This window comes from Chrysemys picta, chromosome 2 (genome assembly GCF_011386835.1).
Source record: "Chrysemys picta bellii isolate R12L10 chromosome 2, ASM1138683v2, whole genome shotgun sequence".
NCBI lineage: Eukaryota > Metazoa > Chordata > Testudines > Emydidae > Chrysemys > Chrysemys picta.
This window is the reverse complement of record NC_088792.1, coordinates 178,717,255-178,735,256: the sequence shown is the minus strand read 5'-3', so window position 1 is coordinate 178,735,256 and position 18,002 is coordinate 178,717,255. Positions and strand designations below refer to the sequence as shown.

The window sequence follows — 18,002 nt, the reverse complement described above, 5'->3', positions numbered from 1 at the left end:
TTAGTCTATAAAACACTCAGACTTTTGAAGCTGTGCTGTTGAGAGAGTAAAAACTGAGTGCACAGACACTCTCTCACCCACATCCGTACCCTCACATTAAGAAACCTGAAATTTCACTATAAACACATGAACTCAGAGAAATCTTTCACTGGAACACTTTAGGCTCATGACGCGTACGGAATGGAATGGGTGTAAGTTCCGTGCTAACACAACAGTTCTGAATTGTGCTTGTGGGATTGTGTAACTGGTGTGCTGTTTTGGATAGACAGACAGCCTAAGACATTCTTTAAGAAAAGTACTCACATGGTTTAGTTATATTAAGCTAGCCACTGGCTTAAATGGGGTTTAAATAGGGTATAAATTGGGGACAAATACCCTTTGAGTTTGGACTTTTCTGGTAATGGAAAGGAAACAAGATTCCACATACATTTCATAGTCAATAGAGTCACTCAAGATTAGAAACACACTCATCACATGTTATATATATACACACAGACACACTCAACAGTTAGGAAATATCACTATTAAGGTCGCATGTGCATTCTGGTACAGTCTTTCATTAGATGATCACATTATATTTTATTCACAGGACTCCTGCCTCATTCAGTGCATGGGCAACATTAATTCTGGCATTTCTAACTTCCAAATGGTTGACTTTACAGCCTTAACACACAACAAACACTGTTCAAAAAAGTTATCGATGGCTCCATACAGGTGCAGGGGCATGCGTAAGCTGTATTTGACTGGCAGGATCTGGGCCTAAATGCCCATGAAAAAATAAGGGATTTTGCTGCTTGCCTGGAAGGTTAACACATCCATATATAGTTGCTTCAAGAAATCCACATAATGAGAAATTATTACTCAACAGAATAGTTTATGTATGTATTTATTTATTTTTAAAGAGTAAACTATGGCAATATATCACTGAATTGTTCTTAAAGAGCCGGATCCAGAGCCCATTCAGTTCAATGGCAGTCTTTTCAGTAACTTCTGTGAGCTATGGATCAGGGCAAAGTGCCCGAGTATTCAGGTAGGCAACAGCCTAATGGGTGAGGTAACTTTAAATGAATCACTTAAAAATCATATTGTGTGGAACCTGCTGAGCTGCGCATAGCAGGAATATGTCCCAGTAGCCAAAGGAATAAAGAGATCTGAATATAATATACACCAGGCCTCAGAGGGGAAAATCAACAGTCCAGATGTTTATGTGGTGTACAGCCAAAGCCAAAAGATTTTTAAAAGCACCTAGAAGAGCATTTTTGAAAATTACAAAATGACTAGAAGCTTCTTCCACTACACATTAAATAGTTGTGCACAATTTAGTTTTATGAGGCTATTTGTATGTCGATTTCACAACTTCGCCAACCACGTACAAGAGCTAACTGTAACGTATGCAAAACTCTGAACCTGTTCTTCAGCTGGTGCAAATCAGTGTAACTCCACGGAAATCAACTGAGTTTCATCGATTTATACTAGCTGAGGCTCTGTGCTGGGAAACACTGATAGTACAAGGACACTACAGTGGAGGAACGGCTTCAGAAAAACATGCTTTGCGCACTAATAAGATTTTAAGAATTGCTTTTCAATCAGAATTTCAAAATCTGACTCAGGCTCCCACTTACATCTGGCTGAACTTTGCATTTATTTATTGTTTCAATTTATTAAAAAGAACAAAGCCAGGACTGTGGGTGAATGTACAGAAATGAAAGAATAAAGAAAGAACATCATAAATAGGGAGACTTCTAATACTCTCACATTAGAAAAAAGGTTTACTTCCAAAGGAAGTTGAATGGACCTACCTACTAATTCAGGCTGTACATTAGTAGAGGGTGACACCCTATACGGTATACAAAATAAAACACATACCTTCAATGCAATCATTTGTAAACAGCGTTATTGATCAGATGGACAAAATGAGAAGCTTTATAAACAGTTGTTGTCTAACCAGGACCTAATTCTGTCACAAGGTGTCAGGTTCTGTGACACTGTATAGCAATGCAGGGCTATACTGCTGACTCACTCAGGCAACCACACCAGGTAGGTCCAGAAGTCCATAAATGGACTGAAGGTCTCTTCTCTGAGGTAAAAAGAACAAGGAGCAGTGACAGAGGCGTCTTATAAGAAGCAACCTTAGAAACAGGGCAGCCCCAGAGTAAGCTCCGGCAGATCCTCTGTTTGTTAAGTTGACAATAAAGGAAATGACAGGAAGGGATAAGTTGGGCCCCTATCTGGGACATGTGTGCATGCAATGTTAGAAGCAGTGCGAGAATACCATAGAAGCAAAGCAAAATCTGCAATTATGTAAGGGGTTAAAAATAAATTAAAGTGAGACCTATCGCCTGATTATGGACATTTAAATGATAAATTATTTTTAAAATCTCCGTTCTTTCTTATATTAGGGGTGTATGTCATGGATGTATGTTATATTATACTATTAAATACAATATATACATGCAAGGCATTCACACTATTATTTAGAGCAATGGTTCTCAAACTATGGGGTGGGCCTCCCAAGGGAGACAGGGAAATGTGTCATGGAAGGTGCGAGCTGTATGCTCTTTTTTTGTTTTTGTTTTTTAAGGGCTCTGGCTGTCAACCCTGGTGGCCGGGGCTCATTCAGAAGGGCTGTGCACACCCAGGAGGTGGGGATAAAGTGGACAGCTGGAGCCCTGGTTCTCCTTCCCCTCCCGCAATCACTCACCTGGGGCATGGATCACTGTTCATGTTGCGCTTCCTGTCAATACCCAGCCTGGGTTGGGGAAGCTAATGATCCAACCAGCAGACCAAATTCGGTGATGAATCCTGATCACATGCTACCTGAGGCCTGTTGCACATACGCTAAGAAGAAGGCAGTCTGGGCTCAGGTGCTCCCGCCACAATTCCTTACCTGAAGGCGGCGGGGCTCCAGCTATCAGCCCTGGGATGGCTGCAGCAGCGCAGAAGTAAGGATGGCCATGGGACACTAAGTCTGTTGTGAAAAATGATATTGACGAATAGCACTTTTCACATTGCCACCCTTACTTCTGTGCTGCTGCTGGCGTGGCGCTGCCCTCAGAGCTGGGTACCCGGCCAGGACCTGCTGCTTTCCGTCCTGCCTTCAGAGCTGGGTGGTGGTAACATGTACTTGGGGGGAGGGGGACGTAAACGACTACAAACACAAAGAAGGGGGCCCCCTGATCAAATAAGTTTGAGAACCACTGACTGAGAGCGTTTGTAGTTGACTTAAAATGTTCTCAAAATTTATTTTAAAAACAGCTTCAGGCAATTTAAGAAATATGTTTGCACAGGCCTCCTGCTTCTATTCTTCTTTACTGACTTGCACACCATGATGAGTGCATGGCAAGCAGAAAGTAAAACACAGCAGACCCTATGCAGCAAGTCAGGTCGATTTTCTTCCCAGTGTCAGTTATTCATCTTGCAGTACAAGACTCTTTGATCCCAATGTGCCTGCTCACATCATGAAGTCAGGTCTCTCGGATGGATGGGTTAGGCAGTTTGCGTATGAGAAAAAATGCCTGGTTTGATGTCAGTGGAGATGGACAGCCATCAGGAGAGCTCCCAGAGGGCATCCTCAAGGTGTCTGTGGATAACGTCACTGTTCTTGTTTTAAACTCTGTATCATAGTACTACAGCCACACCCACGGAAGTAGATAAACAAGTTCAGGGCAGACTAAAGTAATAAGAAATCCTTTCATCCTCAATGAGGGGCTCAATCTGCCAAGGTGTTGGGTGTTCCGACACGGATTCAGCAAAACACTTAAGCATGTGCTTATCTTTAAACATGTGCGTAGTCTTATTGAAGTCAATGGCCGGAGAGATTAGTGCATTGCAGGATCAAGCCCTAAGGTTGTTTGCATTATTGATACCAGACCGTAGCAGCCTGAAATGAAACACACAGTCAACTGCAGTGACTGTAAATTTCTGCTAGTAATGAGTCAACATAGTTTGCCTAATTTTTTTAACCCACTAGAGTACTGTAGATTTGAACTTTTTTCTTGAATTTGAATGGTACTGGGTTCAAAATCTAGTTAGGAGTGAGAGAAAGTGAAACATAGCAGGGTGGAGAAAAAAATTCCATGAAAAAATAGAAATAAAGAGAAAGGACAGAATGAAAGACAAATACAGAGGGCCTGTTTCAGCAATGTACTTACACACATGCCTAACTTTAAGCAGATGAGTAGTCCTGTGGACTTCAGTTCCACTATTCTTAATCTCAATGGCCCCAATTCAATGAGGGACTTAGACATGTGCGTAACTTTAAACTCATGAAAAGGGGTGAAGGAGGGAAAATGGGAAAATGTAAATACACTGTAGCATAAATAAGGCACCTTTGATGTCAGCCTAGCTTTTTGGAGGCTGTTTTTTTAATCCCTTGTACATAACATAGACTTTCCCTTAGCTAGAAAAACATGTTTGTTTTTTAAACTGAATCTCCCTTGGGGGCGGGAGGAGGGGGCTTAAATTACAGGAGAAATAGCTGGTTAACTCAAACCAGTTTTGCAGATCCAAAAGAATACTTGGACAGGTTCATAAAACGTCAACTTCCATGGGGTTTGTCCATCTCTGATTTAAACTTTCAGTGAATTAAATCCTGGTCAGGAAAGTTGTTCCATTGCTTTCAAAAGTGGCTTTTATTAAATTTGTTTTAATTTAACAAGTGCATTCTGGTTTAAAAAAAAAAAAAAGGACTTTAGATCTTCTAGCAGTACACAGCCAAAACTTTGATTTGCCACATCAAAGTCTTACAATAAAGGCCAGATACTTTCTGGCCCCAATTCTGCTCTCATTTGCACTGGTGTAAACCTGTGATGATTCTGCTGAAGTCAAAGAATTACTTTGAACCAGGCTAATTTAGGACAGCGTTCAGGTCTCACTGCAGTAATCCAGCTACAGGAACTTGTCCTATGCACATAACTATTATAAAACTGATTATTCAATGGCATTGAAAAATAGAAAAATTGGCTTCACTATCATTTTTCACCTAACATTGTTTTATACACCTCTACCTCGATATAATGCTGTCCTTGGGAGCCAAAAAATCTTACCGCGTTATAGGTAAAACTGCGTTATATCGAACTTGCTTTGATCCGCTGGAGTGCGCAGCCCTGCCCTCCTCCCCCTCCCCCCGGAGCACTGCTTTACCGCATTATATCTGAATTTGTGTTATATCGGGTCATGTTATATTGGGGTAGAGGTGTATCTCATTTCAATCAAATCAAAGAGAAAATTGGGACTCAATCTGGCTGAGTTTTTGAATTGTCACTCATACAATGTTTACCTCAGGAAAAATGTTACCATCTTTGTATTTTACCCATAGCATTCTATCTATCCTGTGGCTATCACCATGATTTATGAGCATACGAGCCTAATTGCTCAAAGGTCCTAATTTCTGCCTGGTTCCTAAAATACGAAGTGAGGATTCTAAATTAAATAAAGACATCAGCTGACACGAGAAACCTATTAATAGTGCCATGATGCTGATGAAGTCAGACTGGGAAGTGATACGGTTTTATATACACAATGGAAAACAAACAGCAAGATATCTTTCTAACCCTGGTTATCCAACTCAATGTGTTTGTAAATACAGCAATGTATTGTGAAGGCTATATCTATCCTAACACGAGGAAATATGAACAAAGAGGCTGATGTCTGGCTGAGTAAACTCTAAACATATGTAACGTTAGGACATTATGGATTTTTTAATGTGGGACAGCTTGTGATAATGTGGCACAAATTAGAGTAGCCATTTGTGAAAAAATTAGGTCAGAATCATGTAGATAAGGTGCAAAGAATTCCAGAATCATATTATTTTCCTGAAATAAATACAACTTGAGTCATGTTTTAAAGAAACAAAATTGGCTAATCAAGAATGGATTGCAAATTATATTTAATTAAATAATTGCTGTAGGTTTAGTTTGATTAAAATAATGGAGGGCCTGATCTTGCAGTCCCTAATCTGGGCAAATGTCCATTGGTTTCAATAGGAATTTTGCCTGTAGTGGGTTTATTCCAAGTAACATATATTTCATAATGGGCTGGGCCCTATTCCAGCAATCCCAGCAGAGAATATCTCAACATACTAAGCCCTTCTTTTGCGCAGAAGCGATATTGACATATGTTGGCTATTTAATTTGAGAACGAAAAAAACTTGGGGACACCTCAATACATTTGTATTTGAGGGAACCTGGACTTAAAAATAGCTTGTCTTCCCTTTCTCATGACCACATCAATAAACTGACTTTGAAATTCCACCTATGTCTGTGTTTCAGTTTTCTGTCACCTATCTATTCTAGCCACTGATTAGGGTTACCATATTTCAGCGAGCAAAAAAGAGGACGGGAGGAGCCCCGCCCTAGCCCCGCCCCTGCCCCTCCCACTTCCCGCCCCCCCCTGACCTCCCAACCCTCCCCCCGTTCCTTGTCCCCTGACTACCCCCTCCTGGGACCCCTGCCCCTAACTGCCCCCCAGGACTATCTAAGCCTCCCTGCCTCTTGTCCCCTGACTGCCCCAACCTTTATCCACACCCCCACCCCCAGACAGACCCCTGGGACTCCCACGCCCCATCCAACCACTCCCCACCCACTGACAGCCCCCCCCCAGAACTCCCAACCCATCTAAACCCCTCTGCTCCCTGTCCCCTGACTGCTCTGATCCCTCTCCGCACTCCTGCCCCGACAGCCCCCCCCAGAACTCCCAACCCATCTAAACCCCTCTGCTCCCTGTCCCCTGACTGCTCCGATCCCTCTCTCCACTCCTGCCCCCTGACAGCTCCCCCCCAGAACTCCCAGCCCCCTACCCCCCCCCGCTCCTTGTCCCCTAACTGCCCCCTCCTAAGACCCCCCCCAACTGCCCCCCAGGACCCTACCCCCTACCTGTACCCTGACTGCCCAAAACTTTCTCCACTCCCCCCAAAAAGCCCCCCCCGTTTCTTGACCTCCACCTCCAGAACCTTCCTGCCCCCTGACCTCCTTACCCTGCTGCTCAGAACAGAGTGTTGGGCTCTGTGCAGCCGAGCCGGACACGTGGCTGAGCTCCTCAGCACAACAAAACCCGGTCTGGCCCTGCACAACAAAACCCGGTCTGGCCCTGCACAACAAAACCCGGTCTGGCCCTGCACAGTGTTGCTGGACTGGGCTGCAAGGGAGCTGCTGGCTCAGAATGCAGGGCGGATCCGGCTCCTCTACAGCTGCTCCTGAGTCCAGCCCGGGACTTCCCTGCAGCCCTCCCAGCCACTCTCTGCTAATCCCGGACATTGTGAGTGCTTTACAAATTCCCCCCGGACGCTATTTTTAGCACACAAAAGGAGGACATGTCCGGGGAAATCCAGACGTATGGTAACCCTACCACTGATGTATGCTCATCACCAGGACAGTGAGTCTTCCTGTTTCTCACTGTTATAGAGTGTTTTTTGCCCTTTGTAGGCCTTTAAGATAATGAAGATAGTCTCATAGGTTGTTGTATGGGGGCCTTGTTTGGGCAATTCCAAGACAGACTCTCTGCCATATACAGCATGGCATCACTCTACCAGCGCATGAATGCAGTTTATAGCATCAAGGTGTACACAGGCATGAAGAGCCCTATGAGGCCTTTTTCTGCTTTATTTGGTTTTAAATCCATTTTCAGCATATCTTTTCAGATGCCAGATGATCTAGAGCCATTAGTACCTGCACAAAGAGTTTGTTAATGCACAATTAAGGTTGCTTGGTCATGCCTCCTGCCCTTCTAAAAACTAGGAAAGAGAATCTTGCTGCAAATATGTATTTTACTCTCTGGTGCATGTCAATTAAGCTTAGATCCAATGTGGAATTCTAAACTTAAGCTTAAATAGCTTTGGAGATATTGCTTCCTTGCAGGGGCAATGGGTGCTAGGCATTAACTGAGTTAAATCCTGGGGGGCTGAGCCAATTTGAGGTACAAAAAATATTAGAAGAACCAATAGGAGTACTTGTGGCACCTTAGAGACTAACAAATTTATTAGAGCATAAGCTTTCGTGGACTAGCTTATGCTCTAATAAATTTGTTAGTCTCTAAGGTGCCACAAGTACTCCTATTCTTTTTGCGGATACAGACTAACACGGCTGCTACTCTGAAACCTAGAAGAACCAAGTGATTTTGTAAACAGGATTTTTAGGGGGAAGGTGTGATACCTCAGGAACTCCTTGCTCAAATAACCCCACATTTGGGCCACTAACCCTACACTACACCTTCATAAGGCACAGCAAATGTTGAGCCAATCTGAGTCAACATGTGGATTTAAGAGCATTAGGAACAGTTGTGTTTTAAATAATTAGCCACTCTGAACCATAGTTAAGGTGGAACTACCATTCTGCTATCCACCAAAATAGGTGGTGATATAAGAAAAATGTCAAAAAAACAAACCAAACCAAAACACAGCCCAGGTCATTTGACTCTAAAACTGTATTTTTCCTTCCTTCCCTGACAGTGACCCTGGCTGCAGGCTGGAGTGAGAAGGCTGCTTTTCTCTGATCCTAGTCTGCTTACATGCCTCAGTTCACACCTTTGCCTTGCGGATTCCTGCGATGTCCCCCGGCATGATGCTGGTCTTGTGGAAGACCATGTTGAACAGGCTGTATGTTTGTGTTTCACTTAAGCCAGAAAGCAGGGGAAAAAGCATAGCCCCGAGTATTTATTTATTTATTTATTTAACAGCGAAGGTCAATCAGTGGAAAAGGAATGAACTTTAATGAGGTCTTTTCACACCTGACAAAGGTCACCAAATCCTTTGCTAAAGCAGTCAGAGGGCCTATTCCCTTTAAAACACGGAGATCAAAGGTGCAACCCCCACTGGAGTCTTGTTCTCGCTGAAAAGTCTGGTTTGTAATTAGTTTACATGTCCCCCTTCACACAAGGGCAGCCCATCTTGGTCTCAATGGAATTGCCCCAGAGCGCCTAAGAGGGGAAACTGGCCCTGAGTCTAACTGAAATATCATAAAAAATGTATGGGTCTATTACAGGAGTGGGTGGGTGAGTTTTTGTGGCCTGCAGGAGGTCAGACTAAGATGATCACAATGGTCCCTTCTGCCCTTAAAGTCTATGAGTCTATGAGTAACAAAGTGAAGTCTACAGCATCCAGTACATAAGTGTTCTTTGGACGCCAGCAAACAAACTGGTCACCAATATATGGAAGGGTTGCAGGATGTTTGAACATTTCAAATGAATTTTCATTCCATGTGTGTTCTTAATAAAACAAATTTTCAAAATTTTGGCTGAATGTATTGATTTATTTTAAAAAGCCTGGTTTTTCAAGCAAAACAAGGAAATGTTCTGTTTGACAAGTTTTTACCAGCTCTATTTCCTTTGGCTGTGGGATTTGATAACAACTTTCATTGTATGGTCAGAGTTAGTTTTTAAACCTTCTCTTCTCGTTTGATTTACCTGGCATACAGTCCCTTCAAGCAGCATCCATCCAGCTGCAGCCGTCTTAAGCCAAAGGACTTGGAGTGATGCAAATGTTAACTATGGGTCCATCTTTCCTATGAATACCTCAGGGTCTGGTCTAGGTCCTACTGAAGTTAAAGGGACCATTAACTTTGCTGGGAGGAGGCTCGGTTCCTCTGGATATAATATTTCTTATCCAACCCCAGCACAGTTACTGGATTTTTTAATCTGAATCCTTGTACACCGTTAGCCATCTCTTAGGGCACAAGCAAGGCTCCGCCACCCCAGCTATCATGCGGTTTGCCAGAATGGCTACTTTATGAGTTAACTTTTTCATGAGGATAGATTACTGACCTCTCACTCAGCCCCCTGCCCCACCTGGAGGACCAGTGGACTGCTTTTCATCTGGTCCTTTTTGTCTGGCTTGGGTGCCCCCACCAGGAGTTAAAACTCCCATTGGCATAACTCTCAGGGCCATTGGAACATATAAGCCTTCCCACTGCATCCAAGGGCAGTCCCGGGGAAGGCCCAGCCTTACTCCGGCCATCTTATTGACATCTGGGAATATTAACCACCAGACCAATACAGTAGTTAAAAATATTTATTTCTAAAGATATTTACCTTGACAGGCACAAAGCATTTCCCGATTTCACACAGAAATACATAAAACATGCATAGACCAATATGGCCCATTCCAATGTATATTCAACATGGTAAATATAAAGGAATAATTTGTAGGAACATAAATATTTGTTAAAAAAATAAGCACATCATAAAATTCCATCAGCCCTCAGTCAGCAAATTCAATAATGTGAGTAAATCCACTGCTATAAACAGTCACCCGATATTAGCCTTTTGATTTCATTTTAAACAACCCTCTGTCTCCACACATTTACATCACACAAGACACTGAAAAAAACCTTAATCTAGCAACACTTTCTGTTACACATCAGGGTCAGTGGATTATTGGCAACCTGCAATACAGCACAAACCCTATTATTAGACCTTCAGTTGTCCAAATCTCCCTATTATGTTAAACAAGATCATGTCCCCTGTTGTCTATTATTTATGTTGAAAATTCCTTTCTTTATCCAAAACCTTGGTTAGCCAAATAAACACAACGTCTGCCCTGCCGTTCAGATAACTGTGGTTGTTCTAGTAAACCAGACTGCTGAAAAAGGCAAAGGGTTGTGGCTGATAAGTAAAGGCAATACTTTGTAAAAAATACTTTTGCAGGAGTGCAACATACAGTATGTGAGGTAGACTTGTATCTATGCAATGACTGCTGATTAAAGTAGCATAATGTTGTTCATTTTCCATTTTAATTTATAAGTAAAAAAAATAGTCTCTCCTTTCAAATCTTGATTTCTCTTCTTTTTAGGAGTTTCTGTATCAGGTATTCCTTGCAACATCTTTTGGCATTAGTCTTTTTTTTTCTCCCTGAAATCTGCCAAACTGATCAACAACACTCCATTTTACACCTTCTTTTCAGAAGCAACATTCAAACGTTCCCTTTCTTCTGACAGACGGCTGTCAATCAACGTTTGTTAATGTAACACATCCAATTGGATTCCAGAAGGATGACCTGTTAGGTCTTTACTGCTTTTACCTTGTCCAAATATAAGATTTCTTCTTCTAGCTATCTTTGGGGTGGAGGTTAGAGGGTGGCTTAATATTTAGAACAACATGCCTTTGCCATGTGGAATGTGAAAGTCAAAACAGAGCTTCGGCAATGCTCTATCTGTTATTGTTGATGGAGCAGGGTTAGGGTTGGTGATCTCCCCACTAAGAAGTTGTTTTCAGACTTTCCCAGATGCTTTGCCTTTTATGTGTTCTGTTATGCTTCAGCCTCTTCACTTCATGCAGTGCAGCCTTTAACTTTGCGATACTGAAGGAAGCTTTGATACTGTTACCAATGGCTTCTAGTCTGTAAGAACAAGAAAAACACCAAATACTATTATAAAAATTGAGATCAATCTTGTGTGAATAATAGTTGTGTGTGAGTGTGTGTGTAAAATCAGCATTTTAATTAAATAAATCTAAATCTAGATTTATGGGGTCAGATCCTCACGTGGAGTAAATTACCGTAGATCCATTGGAGCTGTACTGATTTAAACCAACTGAAGATCCAGCCCATTAGATATTGTGGCAAGTTTGAAAACCCTAATCCCCAGAAATTGTGTGTATCCAAATTAAAAGATATTCTGTAGTTGTTGGCTACATTTTACTATTATTGGGTTTTTTTTAGATTAAGTGGAACCCAGTTTTAGTGAATTCAGATAACGGGTAAAATTTTCAAAAGCACCTAAGTGACTTGGGCCCAGATCCACAACTTCCTAACTTCCATTGATTTAAATGGAAGTTAGGAGCCTAAATACCTTTGATGATCTGGGCCTTAGAAACCTAAATCTCATTTTCAAAAGTAACTTAGTCCCTTAGGACTCAGTTAAAGCCAATAGAACTTCTGCTCCTGTGTGCCTATGCCACTTTTGAAAATGTGACTTTGGCACTTTTGAAAATGTTACCCATAGTCAAATTCTGTTTAGAGAGAAATGGAGTAAATCATAAATTGCTTCAAGAATGGCAAGCTGCAAATTGCCTCACAGGAGTTGCTACTGCAAAGTTGTTCTTTGAAAAAGTGGGCTCACTGCTGTAGGGTTTCATCACATTGCATCACTTATGTCGTTCAACTGGGATTACACTGCATTGCAATATGGCCAGCTAATGCCACTCAACCTATTACATGAGGATCTCCAAGTGCCCTCTCAACATTAATTTAATTTAGCTTCACAACACTTCCAGGAGATAGGTCAGTATTATCCCCGTTTTACAGATGAGTAAACTGAGAAACAGAGAAGTTAAGTGAGTTGCCTGTAGGCACACAGGGTCTGATAGTGCAACCTTTATACACTTATATTCCTACTCTTGAGTCCCATTGAAGTAAGTGGCAAAGTGGGGAATAGAACCCAGAAGTCCCAATTCTGAGGTCCTTCCTGTCTCTTTCCAGCCTTACCCCTTTGTGTAGTAGTTTACAATGGCAGCATTTTGCACTCACTTTGCGTAGGTTTCTTTGACAACACAAGGGGCAAGGATGTGGAGAATCAGACCCACAATGTTCTATAAAGCCAGCAATGCCTCGCTGAATAGATGGCGTTTTTAACTTGGGTACATGAATAACTTACATTTCAATAAATGTGGAGTATGCATGAAAAATCAACCCTGAACGAATTTCAACTTCTCATTTTACAAGGCTAATAGGGACACATTAATTTCAAACAGTTCAGATCATGCATGAGCACACTAAAAATCCATGTATATTTCTGTCAAGATTTAAGTTGCTCGTACTCTGTTTCAGGTTGGTGTTCTGCTAAGCCTAGAGCACACATAAGAAGTGAACAGTATGGGGCTCAATAAGCTTAATTGTGCAGATAAGGATTTAAAGCTGGGGTGGCCAAACCATGGCTCATGAGCCACATGTGGCTCTTTTACAGTTAAAGTGCGGCTCGTGGAGTCCCCCCCCCCCTTCTCCACCTACCAGATTTTTTGTGGGGAAGCCCTCTACCTTGCAGCAGAGTGGTGGGGGAGGGGCTTATGCCCAGTGGGGAGGGAGGTCTTGGGGCTTCAGCCCTGCAGGGCGCATCTGCTGCGGTCGGGGGTTCAACAGGAATGGGGCTAAATCCCCGAGCCCCAGCAAGTGCCTCCCATGGGGCAGAAGCCCTGAGCCCGGGTAGGTGCGTCCCTGCTCTTGAACTTCTAAAGTTTGTCTTATGTGGCTCGGAGGGTCAGTAAGTTTGGCCACCCCTGATTTATAGGATGAGCAACCATCAAAAGAAATAGTCAATGCTTTAGGGCTCCATTCTGCTCCCAGTTGAAGCCAGAGGCTAAACTCACACTGATTCACCTGGGAGTAGGATCAGTTGCTGTGTTTATACTTTATTGAAACTTCATATCATCAGCCTGTTCAGGAGCGGGTACGGTAGCTCACCTTCTCATTTTCCTGCTGTTAAGTAGTTGCCTGTGCACACACTTCAGTCCAAGTCCCAGGCAATCTTCACCTTTGTTAAGATGATCCCAGCCCTTCTCCATTGTGGACTGAGCCCTGTTTACATAAAAGAAAACAATATTGCTATTAAAACACAAGGCTTCAATCTACCTGGTGACACTTTTACATGATCCATCTTCTTAAGAAATGTAATGGATGCTTCTGGGCCAGATTGCGGTATCCTTAATGATGCTGGTGAGTTGTCAGGCAAGTAGTGCCCCTGACTTCCCTGGGACTATTCACCTGAGTAAATATTCACCAACATGAGTAGATATACCACAACCTGGCCCTTTACAATGAGTGCAGTTCAAAACTGATTACAACAATAATAATAATAGTAACCCACCAGAGTTCTTTTCCTGTTTGGCAGAAGTTCAGACACCTCTTGTCTTTTTGGTTGGCACACCGGCATCTCTTGCTAGATTCTGATTGCTTCCGAGGGGTTGTATCTTCCAGAGACCGCCTCGATCGAGAAGGGCCACCAAGCCCATACGGCACAGTCCGCCTATGATCAGAAAATCAACATGAAAGATATTAATTGAATTCGTGTGTTCTGTGTCATCTTATCAATGGGACTGTTTTTGAGAGTAAAGGTTGCGGGACTGGGAAGGCTCTTTTGGTCATAACTTTGGGATTATCTGAAAAATTTCCACTGCAGTATTGTGATTACAGTGTCTGCTTCTATGATAATGCGTTTTTAATCATGAATTAAGAAATATGAATCAATATGCAATAGAATGCAACAGAACCTGATCTGTCTGAACTTTGGCAAATTGCAAGCACAGAAAGAATCAATTAAAAAAAATTATAGAGATCCTCAGCTGGTGTTAATAGGCATAGCTCCACTAAAGTCAATATTCACTACACCAACTGAGGATCCGCTTCACCCTTAAGGAGGAAAGTGAAAAATGTAACATATTCTGCATTGTACCCAAGCCCACTATTCTATAAAGTGTAGTAATTCACAATGGGGTCTCCCAGCCATCCTTAAGAACTAGTGTGGTTTCACCGAATATATTTACAGTTATTTAGAGCCAGATTTTGCTCTGAAGAGACTCCCAAAGAAAATTACCACTCCAGGGGAATAAGGGTGGTAGAAACAAGACACCAGCGTTTCAACCTTCTGTGCTTCTCAGTGAAAAGTATTTTATAGCATCAACCATCCTGTCCTAACTATGAAATAGTCTTGGTTGTATCTTAACACTTTAAGAATTCTGGAAAGGCTAGAATTGCTGTGCCTAGTGTTAAAAGTTATTTGCTTCATCCATAAGGCCAAATCCCACTTGCTTTCCTCACGTGAGTGGTCTCTCCAATAAAGTCAATGGGAACACTGGTGTGAGTACAACAAGCAGGAGATGTGGCTCTATATTAGTATAGAGAAATCTGTGCTAATAAATACTGTTCCATCCTCAACCACTCATTCCTCTCTAGCCATCTTAAAAATATCCCTCTAGAGCAGTGCATGGCCTTTTTAAACCTATTTTTCAACAAAGGTAAAATGCCTGCTAAAAATGCACTGGATTCGTTGCAGGGTTTGGCATGAACTCTTTAGATGCAGCCTATGAGCCCAGGCGCTCTCACTGATCACGCTGGTGCATTAGCTGCACGGAGGAGGTTACATTTGCTGGTGTCCCAGGGAGTCATTGTCAGTGGTGCCCCTTCGAAGCACACTGGGGCCCTAATTAAAGGGAACCATAGCAACCGGCTCACAACAATCGCCCCTAATGCCCGGGTGAACGGAAGGTTAGAGCGTTCCAAGGGCCCCCCACTTACTCCGGGGTGTTGATCCAGATGATATCGAGGTGGCAGAAGTAGACACACTCCTTGTCCATCAAGGAGGAGCAGGAGCAGCGCTTAGACCTGCGCAGCGGCCAGGTGGCGCTAGAAGGACGAACCTCGGCGACAGAAGCGGCCGCAGCAGCGCTCAGTTCAGCACCTAAGGCTGCAGGGGAGAGAGCGAGAGCAAAGGGGTTAGCAGGCGAGTGACCCCGGGAGCACTTTGCATCGCAGCTGCTGCATGTAACAATTGGGCCCAGGCGGCTCTGACCGAGGCACGCGCTGGCGGGAACGCAATGGTAGGAAGGGAGATTGATTGGTCCCATCGCCATCGATCTATCTAGTCACTCTCCGCCCCGTCCAGATCTTTGGCTCTAGGGTCTAGCAAAGCGGAATAGCTCACTTGCATGGCTGAGATTAAATTTGTGTCTGAAACATAATCACACTCATCAGAGGTACCAGGGCGCTGGGGGCGGGATTACAATTCTCATGCTGTCTCCCTGCAGGACTGTGCATAGTTCTGGGGCATTTAACTCCGTGGTTTACTGGAGGTGTTCAAAGGCTGGTGCATTTCTCTGCTTTGTGGTAAGGAGACACACACCCAGCGGTTGTTTAAGGATTCCCCAGCTGTCAGACGGTAATTTTCCGATTCCCCTCCGCCCTCCCTTTCAATCCTCGCTTGGGGAAGGTGAGGGAGTCAGGGCAGTGAAGATTGCTCTGGGCGCTGGGGTCCCGCCTCCGGGACCGCGGCTCTTCTACTTGTCCCTTCCATTAACCCTCTCCATCTTCCCATGCTCAGGGGCTGCGACGACTCCCTGTAGCATCTGTCCCCACCAGGGGGGTGGCTGCGCTTGTGATTCTGCATCAGAACTACCCGGTTTTGCAGCCTTCCCGCCTCCCTTTGATTGGGCCACCCAACTCCGGGGAACGCACGTTGTTTGGGGAGGAGAACTGATGGAAAGAAATCAGCACACCCATAAGTGAATATAGACCAAGCAAGACTTCAGCGCCCCCCCCAAACCTGCAGGAGTCTGCGGGACAAAGGTTTTACTGTAGGATTTGGGGCGGGGGGTGATTTTTAAACCTCCCATTCAGTAGTGAGAGGTGACTGATTCACACCCATTGAACAGCGTCGTAATTATGATCAGCCCCGTGTGATGGGGCTGCTGCTCTGCCCGGGCTAGTTCAGTCATCTCGGGGGAACACAAAAGCAAGTTATGGGGGCGAGGGGAGCAAACCCTTTCCCGAGGTTTGCAGAAGACAAGGGGGGGGAGAGAAAGCCCAGGGAAAGCCCATTGCGGGACCTGCCCACGCTCCTGATTTAGTCCTGTGGACGTTTGAACACCGTGAGCTGTCCGCATAAAGGACTAGGTAGTTCTGGACCATTCTCCTGAAATCCCACCCGGGTCACTGGAACAAGTTGTACAGTGGCGGTGCTGAGAGCCGCTGAACTATCCCATAAATCCTGCACATGGTGAAAGTCGCTTCATGCCTGGGGGTGCAGCAGCACCCCGAGTTGCGGCACCTCTGATCCCGCCTGGATGTGAGCGGAGCAGCTGCGTTAGTGGTTTGCTCCCCGCACTCCGTCCTTGCCCCCCAGCTCACACCTACCTGTTTCCTGGGCTCCTGGACAGAGCACGAAGAGCAGGGAGAGAATCATCTGTGTACAATCCATCCCGCCAACGCCAGCCGGTCGCTCCTTTGCAGCCCAAAAGCACAAGCCACGAGCCCTGCTCCCTGCAGCGGTTAGTTCTCAACTGCAGAGCCCGGGGGAGCTTTTCACCAGAGGCGCCCTCGGAAAGGAAAGCTGCTCCCTTGGGACAGGGCGAGCTGCAAACCCAGTAACAGGCTCCAAAGCAGCGCTAGGAAACCTGGAGGCTCCTTCTCCAGCGCGACTGCCTGAGCGCTTCTGGCTTGGACAGCTCTCGCCAGCTCCCTTTTATACCGAACCCCCATAGAGCGGGTAAACAGCTCCTACTTTATTTTATCCGGAGACAATGTTATTGTGTTATTAGTCACCGAGAGGCAACGTGCAGACCGAGATAAGGCCAGGCTGGAAAGGAAACCACTGCAAACTTCAGAGAGGCAGACGCCGTCTGACAATCCAGGGGCCGGGCTACACGCTGGCAGGGTGGGCGGTGGGGAGTGGAGAGAGAGAGAAAAGGAAAATAAATAGCCCGGGCAGACCTACAAGAAAGAAACCTGAGGGCAAAGGGCGCCGACGGCATAGAGCCAGTAGGGGGAGCCCCTGCGCCGAGCTCCTAACACCTGGCCAGATGCTGCTGCTTTGGCTGCCGCAACCTTCCCCTCCCCATCCCCTCCAAGGTAGTCATGTAGAAATCAGAAGTGATTTGTTTAAAAGAAAACACGGGTGCGGAAGAAGGGGTTCTCTCAAGCATCTGGCTAGATTAAAAACATCCTAAACCTCAGCACATTAAAGCCCACGTGGTTCAACACCATCATCCTTTACTGGTCTAGGTGAAGAAGGCACAGTACTGCCTGAAAGACAGTGTCTGTGCTTGGCTCCTTGTTTTCAGTCATTTAATGGTGAGGGTTTAGCTGTTTTTAGGGAAAATGGCAAAAAAGAGTCTAGTTTTGGACGGGGAAAGGCTTATATCCCTGCTCCAACACCCCAGCTCCCTGAATCCTATAGAGCAGCGGTTCCCAAACTGTGGTACTGGTGCCATTGGGGGTACACCAGACATCTCTGGAGGGGAAGCAGGAGAAATTGAGCAATGGTGGATTTTATTTACTGTATTGCATTTTCATTTAAGCTACTCAGAGG

General features: G+C 44.5%; 1 protein-coding gene across 1 annotated transcript; it reads right to left on the bottom strand.

Annotated features, from left to right (window-relative positions):
* Positions 1-9,986: 9,986 nt before the first annotated feature.
* Positions 9,987-17,294, bottom strand: EDN1 (endothelin 1). Its single transcript, XM_005305200.5, has 5 exons — positions 16,829-17,294; positions 15,215-15,383; positions 13,788-13,946; positions 13,385-13,498; positions 9,987-11,326 (listed from the first exon to the last, which is right to left on the bottom strand). Exons 1-5 carry the CDS (start codon positions 16,890-16,892, stop codon positions 11,185-11,187), a joined length of 648 nt encoding a protein of 215 aa, XP_005305257.2. The 5' UTR covers positions 16,893-17,294; the 3' UTR covers positions 9,987-11,184.
* Positions 17,295-18,002: the final 708 nt, after the last annotated feature.